The 22,135-nt window shown below is 49.5% G+C and overlaps 1 protein-coding gene across 4 annotated transcripts in view; it reads right to left on the bottom strand.

Annotated features, from left to right (window-relative positions):
• Positions 1-20,919, bottom strand: part of TOX2 (TOX high mobility group box family member 2) — a 148,305-nt gene extending 127,386 nt beyond the window's left edge. For 2 of the 4 annotated variants that reach the window (XM_070472670.1, XM_070472671.1), the window contains exon 1: positions 20,751-20,918. In XM_070472670.1, the coding sequence (XP_070328771.1) occupies positions 20,751-20,849 (99 nt within the window). In that variant the 5' untranslated portion in view covers positions 20,850-20,918. Of the gene's footprint in view, positions 1-20,750 lie in introns of all 4 variants that reach the window. The other 2 variants (XM_070472673.1, XM_070472672.1) reach the window with 2 other exon arrangements.
• Positions 20,920-22,135: the final 1,216 nt, after the last annotated feature.

Below are 22,135 nucleotides of genomic sequence, written 5' to 3'. Positions count from 1 at the left end.
GGAAGCCTGGCGTGCTGCAGTCCATGGGGTCGCAAAGAGTAGGACAAGACTGAGCAACTGAGCTGAAACTGAAACCAATCCACCCAACCCTAGCCCAGGCCCCATCACAACCTGAGTATAGGGACCAAGGACCAATCACAACCAAAACCTTGTGAGGCTACAGCACAAAAAAGCAGAAGTGGCTTACCCAAGGTCACACGGCGAGTTAAACAAGAGCCAAGAGCCCTGGCCCCATCCACACTCCTGAAGGTCACTGTCAGGCAAGGATACAGTGTGGGTGCTGATGGGGTCTCCCCTCCCACCCCAATCTTCCTTTTCAGGCTATGCACCCACTCCTCAGCAACAGTGCAGGCTGTTCTCTGCAGAACTGCTCTTGGCTGAAAGGAGACAAGCCTAGGGGGCATGACCCAGCTCCCCCACCCCTCCTGAGGAAGCCCATGGCCATGACCACCGGACACGGAGGTACAGAAGACCACCCTCCATGTCAAGATGGGACCAGTTCTATAGCATCATTCATGCTTCAGGGATCCCTGTAGGATGAAGCAAATCTCCAGGGAGACCACCTCCTTGCTCACCTTCTCCCTGCCCTACTTCCCCAACTCCCCTTCTCACGAAAGCACTCCCCACTGAATCTCTTTCACAAGAAGCAGCTCTGCTGCTAGGGAGCTCAGCCTGACACAAAGTCCTCGGTCCTCAAATTGTGGTCCACTCACCAGCAGCAGCACAACATCACTTGGGCCTCAAGAGAAATGCACGCTCTCCGACCCCACACAGATCTACTAAATCAGAAACTGCCTTTTTATAGAAACCAACTTGCATGTGATTCCCATGCAAGTTATAATTTGAGATGCTCTGGCTTAACAGAGATAGTCATCCCATTGTGGGGATCATCCAACCCATCTGCCCATATGTTGTGGCAATCGTATTGCTAACCAGCTGTGTCATCTCCATGCTCCACGCTCTGGTTGGATGTAAGCTCCAACATAACCGAGGTAGAATCGCCACGTGCTTCTGATTTGAGCTCCAGTCTCACGCACTTTACACGGTCACCAGAATCCTGCTTTTCTTTTATGCCCCCAGAAACCAGTCCCAGTGCTTGCTTAGTCAATTAGAGAGCTTGCCTCCACTACCTTCCTTTATCAAAAATTTATTTAGTTATTTATTTATAAATAAACAGGCTGTAGGGGTCTTTGCTGCTGCTCGGGTTTTTCTCTAGTAGCAATGAGTGGGGTTACTCTCTAGCTGTGCTCACACTTCTCACTGCGGTCGCTTCTCTTTATGCAGAGCACGGGCTCTAGGCGCACCAACTCAGTAGTTGTGGCACACAGGCTTAATCGCCCCATGGCATGTGGAATCTCCCAGACCAGGGATTGAACCCATGTCCCCTGCATTGGCAGGTGGATTCTTAACCACTGGATCACCAGGGAAGTCCCCTACTGGCTTCTTGAAGGGACCCCAACCCAACACCAGACAGCTAGGAAATTTTCCTCAAGGGCACTTTTGGGGGAAGATGGTGCAAAGAGGTCCAGATTCCCCAGGGCCCAGGAGGGTGAAGGGAGGCGGAGCAAGGTCAGTGATGTTACTGCCTTGGAAGAAGAACATTCCTGACCAGTCATGAGTCAGAAACCCCTCTTCAGAGGCCCCACTGCAGCCCACCCCAGGGAATGAGCCCCTCAGAGCCCCTCCAAGGGGAGGCCTATGACCTTTGCAAAAGGAAAGGCAATAACCAAGTCCTACGTGCCTAGGAGACCCCAGGGCCATTTCCAGAGTCTGCTATAATCCTGCCGGGTGTTTGGACAGGAGCAACGGTGCAAAGCTTGTCATCTCTGTCTGTTGCCTGAGGAGGAAAGCGGTTCACCTTTTGCTAATCGCTCTAATTCATTTTTTATTACTAACTTTCCTGTTTTCTATTTGCCATCTGATTGAAGGTATTACCGAAGGCATTTAAACAGCATCAGACTGTACCACAATGGCAAACATAACTCTTCTGATTGAAATCTGCATTAATATACATATAATTCCCTGATCACAAAGACCTCACGATCCACATGTTAGACCCCAAGTGAACGCGGATTTGGCAAGAGACATATACACAATTGAAGGTTTTTCAAAAGACAATCAGCCATGCCAGGAGGCTGCCTTAAGATGAGTGCTTTCTTGGGCTGTTGGTGGACATGGCTGACCCTTTGGCACCACGTCCTGAATCCAGAGACGTAAAAACATTCACTCCTTTGAGCCAAGAGTTCTACTTTGGCCGTGGCCAACAGCCTAGGTCTGAACCTTGACACCCCATCTCGAGCACACCCCAGAGCCAATCCACTCCCAAATCACACATATTCTACCTCCTAACATCTCCCATGTCCTTCTACTTCTCTCCACTTTCACCCCAGCAGTACAGTCCAAACCAGAGTGGGCCAACAGAACTTTATGCAATGACAGGAATGTTCTATATCTGCACTGTCCATGGGGGATATAGAGAACTTGAAATATGGCTTGCATGACAAAGGAACTACATTTTATTTGATATTACTTTAAATCTCAATAGTCACGTGTAACTAGTGGCTACCATATTGGAGTGTGCAGCCCTAAGCTATCATCAATCCTCTTCTAAACCACAGTAATCACCTCCCCACTGTCTCCTTGCATCCATTCTTTGTCCCTCCATTGCTTTCCCCAGAAGACAGCTACAAAGATAAATTCAACACACCTCAACTCTCACTACCATTGAGACGAAGTCCAAACTCCTGGACATGGCCTTCAGGGCCCCATCTCCTGGAGCAGAAACTACTCCAGTTCTCGGGGAGGCTATGGTGTGCCAGGTACTGGAGGGGGGCAAGCAGTGAAGGCCTCCTGGAAGAGGTGTCACTTGAGCAGGAACTTAAAAGACATGTCCATAGGAGTCTGCCAAGCAGGATGCCCAAGCCAGAGGCACCTCAGCGAGAGCTGCTTTCGTAGCTACGTCCATGAGCCACGGGCAGAGAGCCAGCCCTTGTGAAGCTGATAGTCTAGTGGGACAAAAACAACACACAGAATGAATTGGCAAATGACACGTGAGAAGAGAAAAGAAGAAGATGGGTAAGGGGTTTCTTGTGGACTGGGTGGGAGGGAGAAATCAGCAGGATTAAATTGTAAGGAAGTAAAGGGACCAAATGCACATGCTCTTGAGTCTGTGTGGCTGGACAGTAGTGGGTGGTTTCTCCCCCAATCCTTAAGCATCTTGGCAGGGAACACAGTCTTCACAATTGATAGTTTGAGAAGAAGAAGCAGGTGATTTTGTGTGACCACACTGATTTTTTTATATAAGCGTATTTTTTATCTATTTATTTATTTCTATTTATTTGGCTGCCTCAGGTCTTAGTTGTGACAAAACAGGCGGCTAAGATCCACCAGCCTGTCCCCCATCTTGCCAAGCACTGATGAAAAATCCTAAGGGTTTCAACCACCAACCCTCTTGACTCCCATTCCGACCTTCTTCCCTAGGCTCGGCATGTCTTTATGATGTGAACTCACGTAGGATCTTTCGTTGTGGGGCACAGGTTCTCTAGCTGCAACATGCTGCCTTACTTCCTACATGGCATGTGGGATCTTAGTTCTCTGACTGGGGATAGAACCCATGTCCCCTGCATTATACAGTGGATTAATCACTGGGCCACCAGGAAAGTCCCCAACCACATAGAGATCTTGATTATAGCCTGATGCCACCACTTAAAGGAAGACCTTTAGCAACCTTGGTAAGGGGTAGTACGTAAACAGTGGAAACTTTCTCTACAATATCTGTCATTCACTACGGATATTTACACTTCAGTTAACTGTGATTTTGCTCTACATGGTTTATTTTACAGGGTGAATTTAGTTTTTCACAAGTAATTAAAACCTTTCCTTATACAGTAAAAAAAAAAAAAAAAAGTCCTGCCTGCCCAACAGAAGCATTCCCATGGACTAGAGAAAGATTTCCTTATCTCTGAAGGTCAGGCTGACTGCACTCCAGCTCCCCCAACCCAAGCAACTGGGAGTGATGCCTCCCTCCTGAAAATGGCAAGGTCACCACCCACAGGGAGACCGGAAGTGGACAAAATGGGGCTGAGATCCACCAGCCCTTCCCCCAGAAAGTCAAGCATTGATGAAAAATCCTAAGGGTTTCAACCACCAACCCTTTTGACTCCCATTTCAACCGTCTTTCTTGGGCTCAGCATGTCTTCACAATGTGAACTCACACTTATTAACATTTGCAAAGCCCCAGACACTGTGTCTCTCATATTTATGCACTTAATCCTCTTGGCAACAATGCACAAATACACAATGGAGGCCCAGAGAGGGTGACACCAAATTATTCTTGGAACACAGCCTGGGATATGTTATGATGGCTATCTCTGGCAAATATAACCACCACATTCATTCATTCATTCTTTCAACAACTTTTCACTGAGCACCTACTACATAGCAGACCCCACATTTAAGTGCTGGGGACTCAGTGTTGAAAGAAACAAGCGTGACTCCAATGGTTGGAAAGCTTACTGTCCTCAAGGCGGAACAGGCACTCAAGTCATCTTACAGATCTAGCATGCAATGGGGAAAAACACACTGGGGGCTGAGACAGAAAATAACAGTGTAACTGCAAAGATGAGGGAGTCAGAATCTTGGAGAAGGTGAGGATAAAGTTGAGACCTGAAGGATGAACAGGAAATAGCCTTGTGCAGAATGAAGACAAGGACATTTCACACAAAGGCAATGGCATACGCAAAGACCTTCAGGCAAAAATAACCATGCGGGTGGGGGCACCTGGGGAAAAGCAGAAGGCTGGGGTGGCTAGGAGGGAGTCAACGGAGGCTGGTTTTGCCCTCCATCGTATCCCCAACTCAAAGCCCAGGGCCTCGGACAGAGCAGCTGGGAGTGAGGCTGGAAAAGCAGGTTAGATCACACCAGGATGTCTGGACCAAAAAAGACATTTAACATTACCTACACACCCATGGGAAGCACTGCAAGGTTTTAAGCAGAGGTCTGATTTTGGTTGGGAAGAGTTCACTAAACTACCACGGACACCCATGAGCAATTCTGCCCAGAAAAATGACAGGATCTCATTCACAAACCAAACAAAACCCGATCACGGTCAAGATGGCTCCTCAGCGCATCGTGCTGTGTGACTCACGGCCATTGGATAGTGACTGTCCCCCAAACCTAAGTGTCCCCAGCTGGTATGTGGGAGGTGGCCACCTTTCGGAAGAGTAAGATAAAGCAGCAAGTGACAGGACATGTTGACAGAGCATTGGACAGAGGCAAGGCCGTTGGCAGAGAGAATATTGTGCCAAAGATGCTGCAACAGGGCCGTGGCTTGTTGTTAACGTGGAACCATCAGGAAAACACACTTCTGTGCTTCACTGATACTGTAAGACATAATCTAAGAGACTGTGCAAACATTTAGTGCTCTGTTCACAAGATAAGTAAAACAGTTAACAGAAGATCCAATGGAGGAAATGCATTGCACAGGTGGGAGGACAGGCCCTTCAGGTTTGGAGTTTTTTTCCTCTTTGTCTCATTTAAAATCAAACTTTGGCTCTTAGACATCCATAAACAGATCTGGAAAGGGGAAAAGAAATTAGGTATCTCAGATGCTTAAACACACTTTATTATCTCATTTAATTTAATCAACAGCACAGTTAATTCCATATTGCAGATGAGGAAACTGAGGCCCAGAGGTAATAAGTAGGTTTCCAAATGCCCTCTTAGCCCCTTGTATGCCTTTGCACATGCTGTTCCTTCTACCTGGAATGCTCTTCCCTATCTTCTTCACCTGGCCAATTGACCTCCAAGCAAGGCCAGGTGTCAGTTCCTCTGAGAAGCCTTCCCTGACTCCCCCCACCCCACTCCACCCTCTGCCTGGCCTGGTAGTCTCACACCCAGTGGAGTTGTTTCTTTTTGCCTGTCTCTCTAATATAACAGACTGTGGCTTCTCAAGGACAAGGGCCAGGTGTTCATCATCTGTTCATGCCTGGCATCTACCTCCAAGGCCTACATACAGCAGGCAGAGAATGTTCTTTGCTTGGCTGAACAAATGAAGGAATAAATGAATTAGCTCTAAGTTTCAAAGCCAGAATTTTATTCCAGGTCAATATGACTCCAAGGCATATCTCTTGACCAGAGTGTGAGTGTGTGTCTTTATATAATCAATCAGAAAACATACAAAAACATGGAATACATTTCAAAACATACTAAGAGCTTCATTCATCCCTCTGAAAGAGCTACTGAAAAGCGACACCCCCTAGGGGAAAAGAGGATGGTAAATGTGGATAAAGGGTTCACCAAACCCTTTTGCAAGAGCATTTCACCTTGGTTAATTGTCTAGCATAACTACCCTGGAAACCTGAAGAAGGCAGGATGCTAACTGTGTTACTAGGCAACTCTGCTTATGGTAAAAATGACCCTTGACTGATAAATTGCATCTGGGCTGGAAGGAACTATAAATAAACTATAACTATCTGATTAAGAGGCTCTATTTGGGACCTCCCTGGTGGTCCAGTGGCTGAGACTCTGTGCTCCCCACGCAGAGGCCCCGAGTTCAAACCATGGTCAGGAAACTAGAGCCTGCATGCCGCAGCTAAAGATCCCACATGCCTCCACGAAGATCAAAGATCCCAAGTGTTGCAACTAAGACCTGGCACAGCCAAGTTAATACATATTTAAAAAAGAAGCCACATCTGAGGTTCCCCCCGAGTGTAATGACTTTGTAACCGACGTGCCCCTTGCAGGGAAGTAGATACTGGAGAATGAGATGGTCCTTTGGGAACTGAAGCTTTTAAGTCAGGTGGTTTCCAAAGCCACTTACTGAGACTCTCTTTCTCTTGCATCCGAACTGAAACCTGGCACTGGGGGGAGCTGACAAAGAAAAGAGAACTCCACCTCCATGGGCAACGTCAGAGACCTCTGCTAGAACTTCTGCAGAGGAGGCACAGAGCAAGTGTCCCGTTGGCCAAGCAGTGGTTCTTGTCCCAAGTCCTTCGAGGAGACAGGTAGCAAGGGTCGCCCGAGTGATTCTTATGAAGCTGAATGTTTCCTTGAACCTTAGAGTCTTTGCGAGAGCATCCACGAGAAAGAAGGAGAGGAGGAAAGAGATGATCCCAACCAGAAACACCACTACACTTATTCTGAACTTGAAAGCTCCTCAGATCTCTCCTTTACAAAAGACATGAAAACGTGGGATGCGGACTGCCCTGGGGATCCAGGGGTTAAGACAAGGTGTGGATTCAATCCCTGCTCAGGGGACTGAGACCCCATATGCTGCAAGGTGCAGCCAGACAAAAAAAACCTGGGATGCCGCCCATGCTCACTGTCCTTCTAGGGCCCAGATGATCTGAACACCACCCAGGACTAAAACGAGGGAGGATACGACTTACTTGATCTCCCAGAGACCTCACCACAAACCTGAGATGCAAATAGTTATGTGAGATAATTGGGGCTCAGAGAGGTTAACTGAGAGGCCCAAAGTCACACAGCTTGTAAGTGCCAGGATACGAACCCAAGTACCTCCACAGAACTCCAAAGTCATATTTGAATCCACTATTTGGTTTTGCACAAAAATTCACTTAGAGCTCAGGTGAACGTATAAAGCAGAGAATGCGTGGGGTAGAGGGGGGTTGCTGAGCAGGTCATTTGGGCCCTTGAGGGACAGCAAGGAATCATCCCAGGTTTTTTTTTTTGCGGGGGCGTGGGATAAAGGGATCTCCTTAAATAATGTAGGTAATGCCCAATAGGTGCTTATTAAATCTCTGCAGAACAAATGAGCAATGAAAGGCCCAGGGTCCATCTTCCACATCATCAAGTAAGAGTGTGTAGGCTAAATCACTTCTGATTCTTTCTACTCTATGGACTGTGGCCCGCAAGGCTCCTCTGTCCATGGGATTCTCCAAGCAAGAATACTGGAGTGGGTTGCCATGCCCTCCTCCAGGGGATCCTCTCAACCCAGGGATCAAACCTGAGTCTCTCATGTCTCCTGCATTGGCAAGCAGTTTCTTTACCACTAGCACCAATTATCAAGTATAGTTCAAATCAAAACACAGCACAGTGCAACAACAAAATTTATGCATGAGATTGACCCTGGGTCAGACTACTGAGGTGGATTCTTTTCCAACAAGTTTCTAAATCATTCCTACAAATTAGGCCCAACTTCGAGATAAGCACGTTTTAATTAGCTCTAATGTGAAGGCATTCTACTACCAAATGCTGTTTGAAGTTGAAAACCAAGGCAGGAGGCCCAGCTGGGAATCCCCTGACCCCTAGAATAGACAATGCCGAAACAGTTGAAACAAGGGGTGAGCTGGCCCACTCTTGTATCCCTGAAGAGGGAGGAAGCTCTGTGAGCTGGCCCACTCTTGCATCCCTGAAGAGGGAGGAAGCTCTAGCTGGCACCACAGAGGCTGCAGGAGATAGGAGCGGGGAGGGCAGTCCGAACCCCAGCTCCACCAGCTAGCTCCTCGGATGCCTTCTGTAACGTGACTTATTAGGACCTCAGTCTTCCCACCTACACAGTGGGGATGTGTGTGTCTAGCACAGTTCTTACAAAGACTTAGTGAGATGATATAAGTGAGACAGCCTGACTCTGAGCCTGTAGTAAATGCTCAGAAAATAATTTGTGCTTATTTTGACCCTGCTTTTCTCCATAAAACAGCACAAACATTAGAAATAAAAGCCAGTGAGAGTGGGCTTTTTTTTTCAAGACGGTGGGTAGAACACATAATTTTACCTCTCCCCTCTTCTAAACCCCACTAGACCGGGGTTTTCTGTTTTTCGGTTCAACCCTCTTTCTCTTCAACTTCTTACTTTCCAGCACCCTCTCACTATTTCTGATGCCCACTCCTTTCTTGTTTTCTTACAGACCCTTTTGGAGTTATTCAGCTTTCATCTACCTGAATTATGAATATATATGTGTGTATATGAATTATGAATATTTGTGTTGTATCTGTCTCCCCTTTTTTGTCATTCTAGTGGGGTTTAGAAGAGAAAAAGCTCCAGGAAAAGCTATTTTCTTAAACGAAACCCAGAAAATCCCAAAGAACAGGCAGCAAAGGCTGAAAGCCCTGGGAGACTTGACCTTTGTGTTAACCTATAGTCCTCTGCAAGGAGATCAAACCAGTCAACCCTAAAGGAAATCAACCCTGAATATTCACTGGAAGGACTGATGCTGATGCTGAAACTCCAATACTCTGGCCACCTGATACAAAGAGCTGACTCATTGGAAAAGACCCTGATGCTGGGAAAGATTGAGGGTAGGAGAAGGGGGAGAGAGGATGAGATGGTTGGATGGCATCACGGACTCAATGGACATGAGTTTGAGCAAGCTCTGGAAGTTGGTGATGGACAGGGAAGCCTGGCGTGCTGCAGTCCATGGGGTCGCAAACAGTTGGACACACTTAGTGAATGAACAACAACAGTCCTCAGAGAAGCTGACTGTTGGCTTTAACCTAGGGCTAAGCCAGGGAGAAGAACTCTTTAATTAAACAAGAAGTCTGTCTCGGGGGCTCCCCCTTGCTATGGATGGGCATGATGCAGGAAAAACAAAGTGCACTAGTGCCCATGGGTAACTGCTGGCTGATAAGAGAAATAGAGGTCCCCACCCAACTGCAAGTGAGCTTGTCCCATGCGCTAGCAGAAGTCCCCAGCTTCAAATGTCTACACATAGACCATACTCAGGGCACCAAAAACCAACATCTGCATTGCTTACCTACATGCTCATGGCTTTCACAGATGATGAGGAAACTTACAACCACAGAATAGATCAATCTAGAACTTTGTTTACAAATAAAATGTCAACAAAGAGTTACCAGGCATTTGTAGAAAATATCAGCATAAAAGAGGGACCAGGAAGTGAATCGAAGAGCTAGTCAACAAGAAAACAGAGTTAATGCAGCAAACAGAAAATGACTTTTTTAAACAACTGAATTATCATCTTCAAAAAGATTCAAGATATTCATATATCCATTTAGAAAAGGATGGGCTACTATAACATAAAATCAATCAAGAAACAATACAGTATTCTGGGAAATGAAAAAGTGATTACAGAAATAGAAATGATACTTATTAGAAGCATTGAACTAAAGAATGGTTATGCCTGGAAATATACTCACCACAGTTCACTCTGTCATTAACTATAGGGAGCTAGGCTGGGAGGGCAGGGGGGAAAAAGAAAGAGAATGAGAGGCTCTAATTTTTTTACTCTTAATATATTTCAGTGTATTTTATAGAGAATAAAAACAATTTAAAAAAAGAGAGAAAGGCGGGGAACTGCCCTGGTGGTCTAGTGGTTAAGAATCTGCCTTCTAATGCAGGGGATGCAAGTTCGATCCCTGGCTGGGGAATTAAGATGTTACAAGTCTCCAGGCAACTAAGCCCGTGCTGCAACTACTGGGCCCACACACTGCAATGACGAGCCGTGCCTCTGAATGAAGACCCAGTGCAGCTAAAATTTAAAAATAAAAATAAAAACTAATATTGGCTTCCCTGGTGGCTCAGAGGGTAAAACATCTGCCTGTGATGTGGGAGACCCGGGTTTGATGCCTGGGTTGGGAAGATCCCCTGGAGAAGGAAATGGCAACCCACTCCGGTACTCTTGCCTGGAAAATCCCATGGATGGAGAAGCCTGGTAGGCTATAGTCCATGGGGTGGCAAAGAGCCGGGCACGACTGAGCAACTTCACTTTCATTTTCAAGACAAAGAGGGAAATGACAGAATGAAATGAAATTGGGAGTGAATTAATGAGCAAAAGATGTCCCATGATATCCTATGCCATGCCTACAAGTTACCCAGGCATTTGCCTTTGAGCTTCTTGGTTGCTCAGAGAAGATGAAAGATTGGTTAGCAGACCACCACGGCTGCTGACTTACGCTGGGGCAGGGCAAAGAGGCTCCTGAAGAAAGTGACAGGACTTCAGTCCAAAGCGAAACCAGATGTGACTCACGCAGGCGGGACCCAGAAGCTCCTCAGAACCCAATGTGGTAGAGTCTTCCCCACCACACAGGAAAACGGGTGACGTCTCGAAGCAAAAACTCTGGAATCCTAGCAAGGAATGTGTCAGAGAAACTTGCTGGGTCCCAGAATATCCCACTAATGACCATTTTTCTTCATTTGGTCCTAAGAAGCAGTTATCCGCCAGTTCTCACTCACAGCACGAAATAAAGAAGAATCCAGTCAGTGACTCAAAACTCTCCAAAAATTAACAACACGCTGGCCCCTGATTTCTTGGGCTCCCTGAAATGGATACTGCAATGCTTCCCTTTCCACTCATTCACCCCCAAACTGCTGGGCTCACAGCTATACGTGGGGGCTGCCTGAAGCCAGTGAGCAGAGGACACAAGAATTCGAGGAGTGGGCAGCCCCCTTGCCTCAGTTTGGGACAAACTGGAGCCCAGCTCCAAAGCTCCCTGTGGGTCACTTTCAACATTAAGTATGTTCCAGGCCAGCACCGCCCTCTGCCCAGTCGCGCTTCCCCTACTCCGTTCAAGGTGCACCTCCTGAGAACTTCCCGGCAAATACACCTTCCACAGGCAACTCTCCATCTCAGAGTCTGTTTCCAGGGAGTCCCATGTAAGGCTGTCTCCCAGAGGAAGGAGACACTCCCCCTGACCCACAGGGGTCCTGAAGAAGGCAAGAACCTCAGGGACACCTGACCATGTCCAATTCAGGCTTACCAGCCCCAGGCCAGCAGCACATCCCTACTGCCCCAGGCCAAGACACAAAATTCTCCCATAGTCTAAACGAGAGCCGGTTCTCTGAGTGTGCTCCCTAGGCTAGCAGTTCTGCCATAGCCAACTTGTGGGCAGTGCACACTTTCAACTCCTCCCCAGACCTACTGGATAAGAACTGTGGGATGGGCGGAGGGGGCGGCACAGCACCGGCATTCTGAGTTCCAACTGCCCTCCAGGTAATTCTGCTGCACTAAAGTGTGAGAAGCAGAGCATCTCTGACTACTGGGGAAAATCAAACATAACTCATTAAACTTTCCCAGAGCAGAATGTAAACTGGTGCAGCCACTATGGAAAACAGTATGGAAGTCACGTAAAAAACTAAAAATAGAGTTACCATATGATCCAGCAATCTCACTCCTAGGTATACATCTGGAAAAAATGAAAACCCTAATTCAAAAATATACATGCACTCCAATGTTCATAGCAGCATTATTTACAATTGCTAAGACATGGAGGCAAACTAAGTGTCCAACAAAAGAAGAATGGATAAAGAAAATGTGGTGTGTGTGTGTTTATATACATACATATATATATATATAGAATATTACTCAGCCATAAAAAATGAAATATTTCCATTTGCAGCAACATGGACAGACCTAAATAATATTATACTAAGTGAATTAAGTCAGATAGAGAAAAATATTATATGACATCACTTATATATGGAATCTAAAAAATAATACACATAAATTTATTTACAAAACAGAAACAGACTCACAGACATAGAAAATAAACTTATGATTAACAAAGGGGAAAGGAGGGGAGGGATAAATCAGGAGTATACAATTAACAGATAGACACTGCATGCACACTAAGTCACTTCTATCGTGTCTGACTCTTTGTGATCCTATGGACTCATAGCCCACCAGGCTCCTCTGTCCGTGGGATTCTCCAGGCAAGAACACTGGAGTGGGTTGTCATGCCCTCCTCCAGTGGATCTTCCTGATACAGGATTGAACCTGCATCTATTACATCTCCTGAACTGGCAGGCAAGTTCTTTACCACTAGCACCACCTGGGAAGCCCAACAGATACACACTACCACACATAAAATAAACAAGGATTTACTGTATAGCACAGGGGACTATATTCAGTATCTTGTAACCTATAATGGAAAAGAATCTGAAAAAAAAATACATATATGACGACTAAGTCACTTTGTTGTACACCTGAAACTAACACAATATTGTAAATCAACTACACTGCAATAAAAAGGGAAAGAGGATGCCAGATCCATGTAAGTGAAGAATGTTTTATAGGCATTTATAATAATATTAAACACTCTACCAAAAACAAACAAAAATTTTCCTACAGCAGAAGACCAAGAGACGGTCACCAACAATGGTCTGGATCCAGCGACAAGGAACATTTCATACTGAACGATAACTGTGGCGAACCCGCATCTTTTCACTTAAAACATAAGCAGCCTGAATTCGACCCTCCGTATAATGACCCCTACTGGTATTCCTCTCTCCTGCAGGCCAGTCTCCCCAACTTAAGCTGACAGTATCCCCAAACCACCTTGCAAGAGCTGCCCCTCTGCCTAGAAGGTCTTCCCACCACTCTGCATGCACCGCACATAGCCCGCTTGGTGTTTCCTGTAAGACTCTGCTGTATGAAGCCTACTCACACCTCTGATACTGTCATTTCCCCAGACGGTTGTATAGTTAATTGTGACTCTGCATTCTGAGCCAAAATATCACAGATCCACATGGTCTTTCATCTAGGAAAGCCAAGTTTCCTGTTGAGTCACTGAGCCTTCGGGACAGGGCTGAATCCCCTAGCACACAGTAGGCACTCAAGAAAACTTGTTGAGCATTGGAAAAACCCAGCAGAAAATCCAGCCTTGTAAAACCACAAGCCTGTTGCTCCTTCTTGCAGGCATCAGAAACAGCAACTGTACAGTAGGAAATTTAAGCCTCAGGATAATTGATCAAAATTTATTATCCTGTGTTATACAACATGTTTTCACTAAGTTATAAAATTACAATTTACCACGACTCATTAAGTTAATAATTACTTACCATATGTTTTTCCTGCTGCTCCCAAACCATGCTGAAACATCACTACGTAGGTTTTTGGTCCATGTAAACAAATAAAAAAGGATAATGGCCAACCATGTGGATAAAGGATTTGCTGACAGGGAGACACAGGACTAAAATACCAGACAGAAAATGTGAACCTCAAACTCTGCCACTCTCATCACGATCATCTCCTAGTTTACCTGCTCCACCTTCCAGATCAATGGTTCTCAAACAGGGGTGATTTTGCTCCCCAACCCCCAGGGAACACTTACAAAGTCTAGAAACATCTTTGATTGTCATGACTCGAGGGGAGGTGCTATTGGCATCAGTTGGTAGTGGTCAAGAATGCTGCTCCACATTCTATCAAGCATGGAACCACCCCCACATCAAGGAATTGTCAGGTCCAAAATGTCGATATTGCTGAGGCTGGGAAAACACTGTTCTAGATTACAGGGAACCTCCATATCTTTAATCTGAGCAATTCCTAATTACTTTAATCTGAGCCTCATAGCAACAATATGAGGAAGGCATTATGCCCCCCTTGTACAGATGAAAAAAACTGAGACTTGGAGAGGTTAAATGATGTGCACAGGTCACCAGCCCTAGCCGGTGAACCACGCAGCTGCAATTTGTACTGGTCTTCTCTGCTTCCAAAACCCACCTTCCCTCCCACACAGATTCAAGAAGGGGAAAAAAAAAAAGATGCAAAGGAAGTGCACAGCTCCTTGTCCCTCCATAATGCTGTACAGAGACTGCTTCAAACCTGAGGCCCGGGAAAATCAGATCCAGAGAGCATGCATGAAAAGACCTCTCGTTAGGAAGACCCTTCCCCCAGCAGCCTGCGCTGAAACTAGATTCCTCTTGCATTGTAACTTTCAATTGTGCTGCTCTTTGTGAATAGAAATGAAAGCATTTCCTGCTTGCACTGAGTGCCTTACAAGCAGGATTTCTAGTCCTCAAAGCAGGCTTATGGGGTTTGGGGGTTGGGGGGGAAGTATCGATGTGCCCATTTTCCAGATGAGGAGACTGAGGCACAGGGAGGTGAAATAACTTGCCTGCATTGAGGATCAAAGCCAAGTCTGCTGGGTTACAGAATTTACACTGCCTTTCTAACCTGAGACCAGCACTGGGAAATCAGAGGAGCAAAATTAATGCCCTACAGAATCACACGGGGCTGGCAGCTGTGCCACACGGGGATCCTTGGGATAAGGGTAAGGCTCTTCCCAGCTTATTGGCTGCTCTCCATGTGGGCTCAGTCCCCTGGGCCTACGCAGGGAAGCTCTTCTAAGAATGTGAGGTCAGCCAAAAGACTCTTGGCCTCTGCCCTGCCCTGAACACCATGTGCTCACTGCAAAAGTCTTCAGATTATTAGAGTCAAACAGATGTTAAGTTCCTCAAGCCACAGAGAACAACAGGCCAGCTCTGAATTCATTCATTCAGCAGCTATTTACTTAGCACCTATGTGCCAGGCCGGCTCTGGGAACACAAAAGTAAAGGGAGACAGAGACGGTGGTTCCTACCTACTGAAGTATATGAGAGCCCTCATATACTGAAGTATATGAGGATTACGCTCTCTTCAAAAAGCATAATCCTCATCCTTGCCAGGGGGACCACACTCTACAGTTATAAAGGACATGCCCAGACTTTATTTCATTATATTTCCACACCACAGTTCCTCATCTCACAAGGCTAAGGGTCACTAATTTGCTCTCCTTTTTGCACAGAGGGGAACACAGGCCCAGGGTCGGGCACTTTCATGCTCAAGGTCACCCAGTAGACTGGGGACAGCTGTGCCAGACCTGGGCTGCTACTCCTGACATTGGTAAGGTACAGAAGTGTGGTCCTTGTAGAATCTTTGGAACAGGCTGGGGGAGGACTATAGAGAACATCCTTGGACAGAAAGTGCAAAAGCCTCCTAACAGAAACAGAGGCACCCTTCCAGAGTTCCCCCAGGACCAGCCAGCCCAGGGCTCCTCCCCCAGGGACCCACCCACAGCCACCAGTGTCCCAGCAGAAAGATGCTGTGGGGACCTCACCTACCAGGGATGCTGAGCAGGCCTCTCCAATCTTAAGTCTGGGTGAAGGTGGGACCAGGCCCTCCCACTTCGTGGATTTTCGTCACAAGGAGCCGCCAATCATTCACTACCCAAGCTTGTCTAGATCGCATCCAGGGGCAAGATGCTGTGCCCAGAGCTGTGGGGGTGGAGAGTTGAATCACTCACCCACCAGCACAATTTCCTGAGTAATTATCGGTCAGGCACCGTGCCAGGTGCTGGGCATGGTTCCTGCCTGGTGGGAGCCCACAAAACCCTGTATACAAACAACCGAACCGCTGCTACATAACATGTGGTCTCCAGAGTGGCAGCGGCAGGACTGGGAGCTCATCAGACACGCAGACCCTCAGGACCCCAGCACAAATTAGCTGAATCAGAATCTCAGGGAAGGAAGGGGTGCCCCGGAACCTGTTTCAAATCTTGCCAGATGATTCCTATTGTGTACATGAATTTGAGAACTCCTGGTCTAGACCACAAGGCCTTCCCCAACCTCACTACTTAAAACGGCAAACCAGTCCCTGGACCTGACACCCCTAACTCTCTTCCCTGCTTCCTTTTTCTGCATAGTTGTACTGACAGCATCGGTTACAATACCATAACAATCTCATCCATATATTTATGACTTCCCATGCTGATATATAAGCTCCAGAGGGAAGCAATTTGAGTCACTTTGTTTCACTTCTGTTGCCAAGTACGGTGCCTAGCACAAAGATGTGCTCCATAACTGTTTGTTGACTGAATGATGGATGGCAGAACATGCCAAAACCCATGTAGTAACCAGTTCTTGGGGGGAGACCTGGAAAAAGACAGAAGGTTGTTGACCATGGAGCACTGCATGGACAGAGTGGTACCCAAGTTGGCCCTGAAAGATGTCTGAAACAGGGATGAAGGATATGTGGAACACAGAGATGCTAAGCCTCTAACTGGAATAGGTCCCAAGTGGTTGAAACCATTGTTATCTAATTAGTAGCCAGTATGTGCCAAGAACTTTTATACCCTGTATCCACTCAATTTTTAACTCTACGGAACCTCAGAAGTAGACAGTGTTGTCCTTATGAGGACACTGAGGCTCAAACATATTAAATAATTTGCCCCGTTCACAGAAACTTGTATAAGGATGTTCACAGCAGCTTTATTTATAACTGCCCCAACATGGAAACAAACGCAAATGTCCATCGGCAAGGGGAACAAATAAACCAACACAATGTAATATTACTAAACAATAAAATAGAACAAACTTTGGATATACACAACATGGATGAATCTTAAGGACACTTCATTGAGCAAAATGAACCCAGATGCAAAAATGTATATGCTTCATATGAAGGTCTAGGACTTAAATTGACTTAGTGCACATAAACTGAATTTAGATAAACCACTGATAATAGAAATCAGGTAAGTAGTCTCCTCCAGAGGTAGGGGGTATTGACTGGAAAGAAGCAAGAAGAATTTTCTGGGGTGACAGAATGTTCTATATCTGGATAGGGATAGGGGTCACAAGGGTGGTTATATTTGTCAAAACTCATGGAACAGTACACTTCAAATTTCCGTTTTATTGCACGTAAATCATACCTCAATGAGCTAAAATCATTTGCCCTAGGTCACAAAGACACAAGTGGAGATTTGAATCCAGATTTGCTCAATGCCACTGGCCAGTTTCCACTAGTCTGCCACAGTTATGCGGGGAGCCCTGGGCAATGCGCCCATCCTGATAAAGCACCTTGCCAAAACCCAAGTGAAGGGACTTCATAGTTACTCTAGAAGGATATCATAACTCCCAAACCACGACAGAGACCTGTGGGGAATGCCAGACAAGCATCAAACTGGGAGTCCAGGAACTTGGGTTCAGGCCTCCGCTGCGCTCTTCATTTGCTATGTAACCTATGAGTATACTACTCCATGACTCAGTCTCCCCTTGCGTGAAGGAAGAAGGAAGGGATCAGTGGTTCCCAGTGGGGAGACACACATAGAGCTACAAGGCCACAAATCCCTATGCTCAACCAGGCACCATTACTACATGAAATAAGTAATGTGCCTGTTTCATATCTTATAAGCTATTTTTCAAATGTATGCTAATATTATTGTGATTAATAAAATAAACATCTATTTCAAAGCAAAAATGAAACCATAGCAGCTTTGTCATTGTGCATTTTCTCAAATAAAAGATACCAAAAGAACAGCCACTGCTCATGACTTTGGTTTAAAGAGGCTAGAATCTCTGTGTTAGAGGATTGCTAAGGGGACAGTCACCAAGGGAACGGTCGCCAAGGGCCCTTCCAGGTCAACTGCCCCATGGTTGTCCAGCATCAGTTGGCAAAGGCTTGTCCTTGTGTTTCTCAGGTTTGGGTCCTTGTGGGGACCAGGCTCTTATCTAGACTCCAGTGACCAAGCCCCCAACGTGCGGGTCACGTCCTGCCTGTGCACCCCACTCTATAGATCCCAATTGTGGTCATGGCTGCTTCTTGGGTGTGTCTCCCCTCCAATCTGGAGAGTGACCAGGATCTCCCCAATCCCTCCTTGTTGTACAAAGAAGCCTGGCAGAACAAGGGGCATCAGTTCCTTGGTACAACTTGCACCACCACCCCCAACCACTAGCACTGAAGGTGAGGGGCCATTGGTGATCTGCTACCAACAGGCTTCTGACTCGTCCCTCTCTGAGCCAAGTGACATCCTCTGTCTCCCCCTGCCACCAGGCTGCAGGACTGAGAAGCAGATCCCACGTCCAAGTAGAAAGTCAGTCCTGGTTTTCATCTATCCTGGTGACCCAACTGCCACCGTCCTCCCATCTGGACACACCCTCCACCTAGGCCAGGGGTCCGGAGATCACAGACAGAAACCAGAATCACCAGCTTCTCCTTCCCTGAGTGGTTTCCTCCTACCAGGGTTGCACACTGGATCTTGGTGCTGAGTCAGAGCTTTACGGAACGTCAGAATAAAGCAGGGGCCTCGGCTGAATGCCACCTCCCAAAGGCCCCCTTAGGAGACCACCCCACTCTAAAGGGGCTTACAGAAACACCACCCTGCAAAGGAACACTGCAGGCGACAGGCACCCACCTAACCAGACTTTGAGGCACACATCCCCAGACTCACCCATGCCCCCAAACCAGAGGGTGGAGCCTTGCCAACTTCATATTTTAAAAAATAACAAAGCCAAGGGCAGCAGATAGACCACTGCCCCCCCCCCCCCCCACATCCAACTGTCTTCTCCTTCCTAAAGACTCCACTTGCTACTTCTCATCAATTTTCCCTCCATCAGATGGAAGCGCCCAGAGAATCGGCCTTCTCTTGAAGACACCATCCTCTTTTGCTTCTGACTTTGCCGGTCACTGGACGAACGATAAATCGCCCCATCCTCCGCGCGATCTTACTTACCGCCGGTCCCCGCCCCAGGTCTGGGGGCCCCAGACCCCACCCCATGCCCCAAGGGAACTGCGCTGGGCCCTGACCCTAGACTCCAGAAGCCGCTCCCCAAGGCCTGAGGACGCAGCCAGCGACGCTCAGCCGGGGCGGCCCCCAGGTTCCGCGCGGGGACGCCCCCTCCCCGCAGCATCCCCATAGCAAAAAGCTCGATGAAGAGCCTGCGGGGTGGGGTTAAGACCCCGGAGGGGCGCCGACCCAACCACGGGACTGGCACTCACCACGCAGCGCCACGGAGCCCGCGCGTCTGCGCCTTGGCCGCGGGAAACCCACGCGCGCCGTTCAATCCGGGCTCCGAGTGACGAAAAGCCGCGCTCGGCTCCGTCCGGCCAGGGACCGACGCACCGACCTGCGGACGCACTGACCGTCCGGCTTCCTAACTTAAGTTTGAAAGTTCCCTCCCGGGCGAAGGAAGCGTCTCGGACTGCGCCGCTGCCCCGCAGGATCCGGGGCTGGGCTGCGAGCGCGGAGCGGGGTCGGACGCCGCCCGTCCGGGCTTCCAGAAGCGCGAGCTCGCACCGCGCCCGGGCGGGGCAGCGCGGCGGGGACCTGGCTGTGCGGGAGGGACCTGGTCGCGGGTGGGGGTGGCGATCTCGGGAAAGAAGGGGCGCCCCTCACCACAACTCCAGCCGGGAGAGCGCTCTCTCGCCGTTCCCGGGAGGGGACAGGCCTCGATGGGTCATTGCCAGCTAGGAATCCGAGGCCCCGGCGGGCGATGACAACCGATTCGTAAACGGCCCAATTCGTGCGCTTCGGCGGCAAGAAGTTAAAAATCCCGACGCGCGGGTGTGGACTGCCGGGCTAGGGGGAGAGGGGGCGGGATGCGGCTGCCCCTGGGTGTGACCGCGCGTGACTGGGTGACTGTCAGGGTGATCCGTGTGCCTGAAGTTCACCGTCCACGGGGTGGGTGGCTGTGGGTGACAGCGTGCGACCGTGGGAGTCACTGGGAGCGCGGGCGAGTGACTGTCGGAGCGACGTCTTTGTGTGCTTGTCCCCAGCTGTGGCTGCGTGTGCGGCGGCGGCGCGTGAGAACAGTGACTTGTACGTGGCAAGGTGACAGTGCAGGTGCGCGCGTGACTGCGTGTGGTTGTGTACAGAGGAGGGTGACCTGTGTGGGACAGGAGTGTGAGCAGGTGCATGGCTGGGCGACCGTGGGTCACTGCGCGTCGGCTAGTGAATGCAGGCGAGGCCGTCAGGGGGGACGTGGTGAGTATGTCACCATGACTTCGTGTGAGCAACTGTCGGGTGACTTCTGCCTGTGATCCCAACTCCAGGCGTTGAGTGTCCCCGCCAAGGGGATCGGCATGAGAGGCGTGTGTGCCCGTCGGCAGGGCTGGGGGGGTGCATGTGTCCGCGCGTCCTCACCGCCGGCATCTCCCCGAGCGTGTCCCCGAGAGCGCCCGCGTCCCGAGCCGCCGGGTGACCGCTGCCCGCGCGCTCCAGCCCGGGACGCTCCGGCGCGGCGCGGGGTCCGAAGGCGCGGGCAGGCCCCGCCCGCCGGGCCCCCACCCCGCCCCCGCCTACCTTGCCGCAGTGGTAATAGTCCAGGGGCGCCAGGCCGGCCGGCTCGGCCCCGGGCCGCGCGCCCACCGCGGGCGCCGAGGGGTACAGGCGGACGTCCATGGCGGGCGCGGCGGCGGCGGCGGCGGCTCCCGCGGGCAGTGCCTGGGCGGGCGGCGGGTGGGAGCCAGTGTGCGAGCGGGTGTGCGAGCGCGGGGGGCGGGCCGGGGGCGGCGCCCGGCGGAGCGCCCCGCCCCCGCCCGCCCGCCCGCCAGCGCGCGCTATTGTTCCGGCCGCGGGCGCCTCGGAGGGCCGGGGGCCTGGGCCCTGGGGGGAGGCCGCTCCCGCGGTCCGGGCAGCCGCCGGTCCCCCGCCCTGCTCTCCGCCCCCGCGGGTCCCGGAGGGTTGCGCGCCTGTCCAGACGGCCCTCTCCCGTCCCGCCTCCCGCCACCAAGAGTGAGGGGAGGGAGAAAGCCGTACTACACCCCTCCCCAGAAGTGGGACTCTCCCCGCCCCAGATATCAGGGCGTCGCTGAGCCCTGAAGGTGGCAGAAGAGAAGGAACACTTTCGGAGATGGATGCTGCGTTACCCGGCGTTGCCCAGAGCCCGAGGCCGGCCGATCGTAGGGTGTCCTCGCTCCCGGTCCCACTGATCAGAGCACTGAGAGAGTGGCCCTGAGAGGGGAGGGGGGCTGCTGCTTAAATCCTCACTTTACAGGTGAGGAAACTGAGGCAAGGACTTGTGGGATCGGTAACGGAGTGGGCTCCACGGTGTCCAGAGGATCCAGGACTGGAACCACCTGGAGGAGTCTAAAGCATCCTTTAATGACAGAGAGAGGGAAGGGTCATAGAAATAATAGACTAGAAAGTGAAGTTCTGGGGAGGCGGCCAGAATCGACCACTCGCATCACCACGACCAACAACCACCACTAGCCACCACGGTCTCCTGGAGTGAGAGCCCGGAGGTGAGACGGCTCCCACAGTGGGGCAGAGAGGTGACTGAAACGGGCTCCCCCTCCCACAAAAAAAGCCCCTAACTCCTCCCAGCACCTGCAGGCAGCTAGCCTATGTTGCTCCTCTCCTTCCCATCTAAGAATTGTCTACTCGGAGGGCATCTCCTCCCTCCCCTCTGGCTCCTGACTCTGGCACACTCAGGCTGCCTGGCTGGGAAGGGTCTGAGGCCAGGAGCGGAAGCAAATCAGAATGGGAGTCTTGAGTGGCAGCAGGAGAAAAGGGAGTGAGCCTCTTGCTTGGAACTTGCCTCCCAACTGTGATCTGGGCTTTGCTGGTCCTGGCTTCAAGCTAGGACCACTTATTTATGGCCATAAGGATCCCCTGATACAAGATAGGTGAGGGAAAGAGGCTTTCACTAAAGATTTGGGAACAACAGAAGGAAATTACAGCTCGGA

This window comes from Odocoileus virginianus, chromosome 9 (genome assembly GCF_023699985.2).
Source record: "Odocoileus virginianus isolate 20LAN1187 ecotype Illinois chromosome 9, Ovbor_1.2, whole genome shotgun sequence".
Lineage (NCBI taxonomy): Eukaryota > Metazoa > Chordata > Mammalia > Artiodactyla > Cervidae > Odocoileus > Odocoileus virginianus.
The sequence above is the reverse complement of the archived record's forward strand: the minus strand, read 5'-3'. Positions and strand labels throughout refer to the sequence as shown.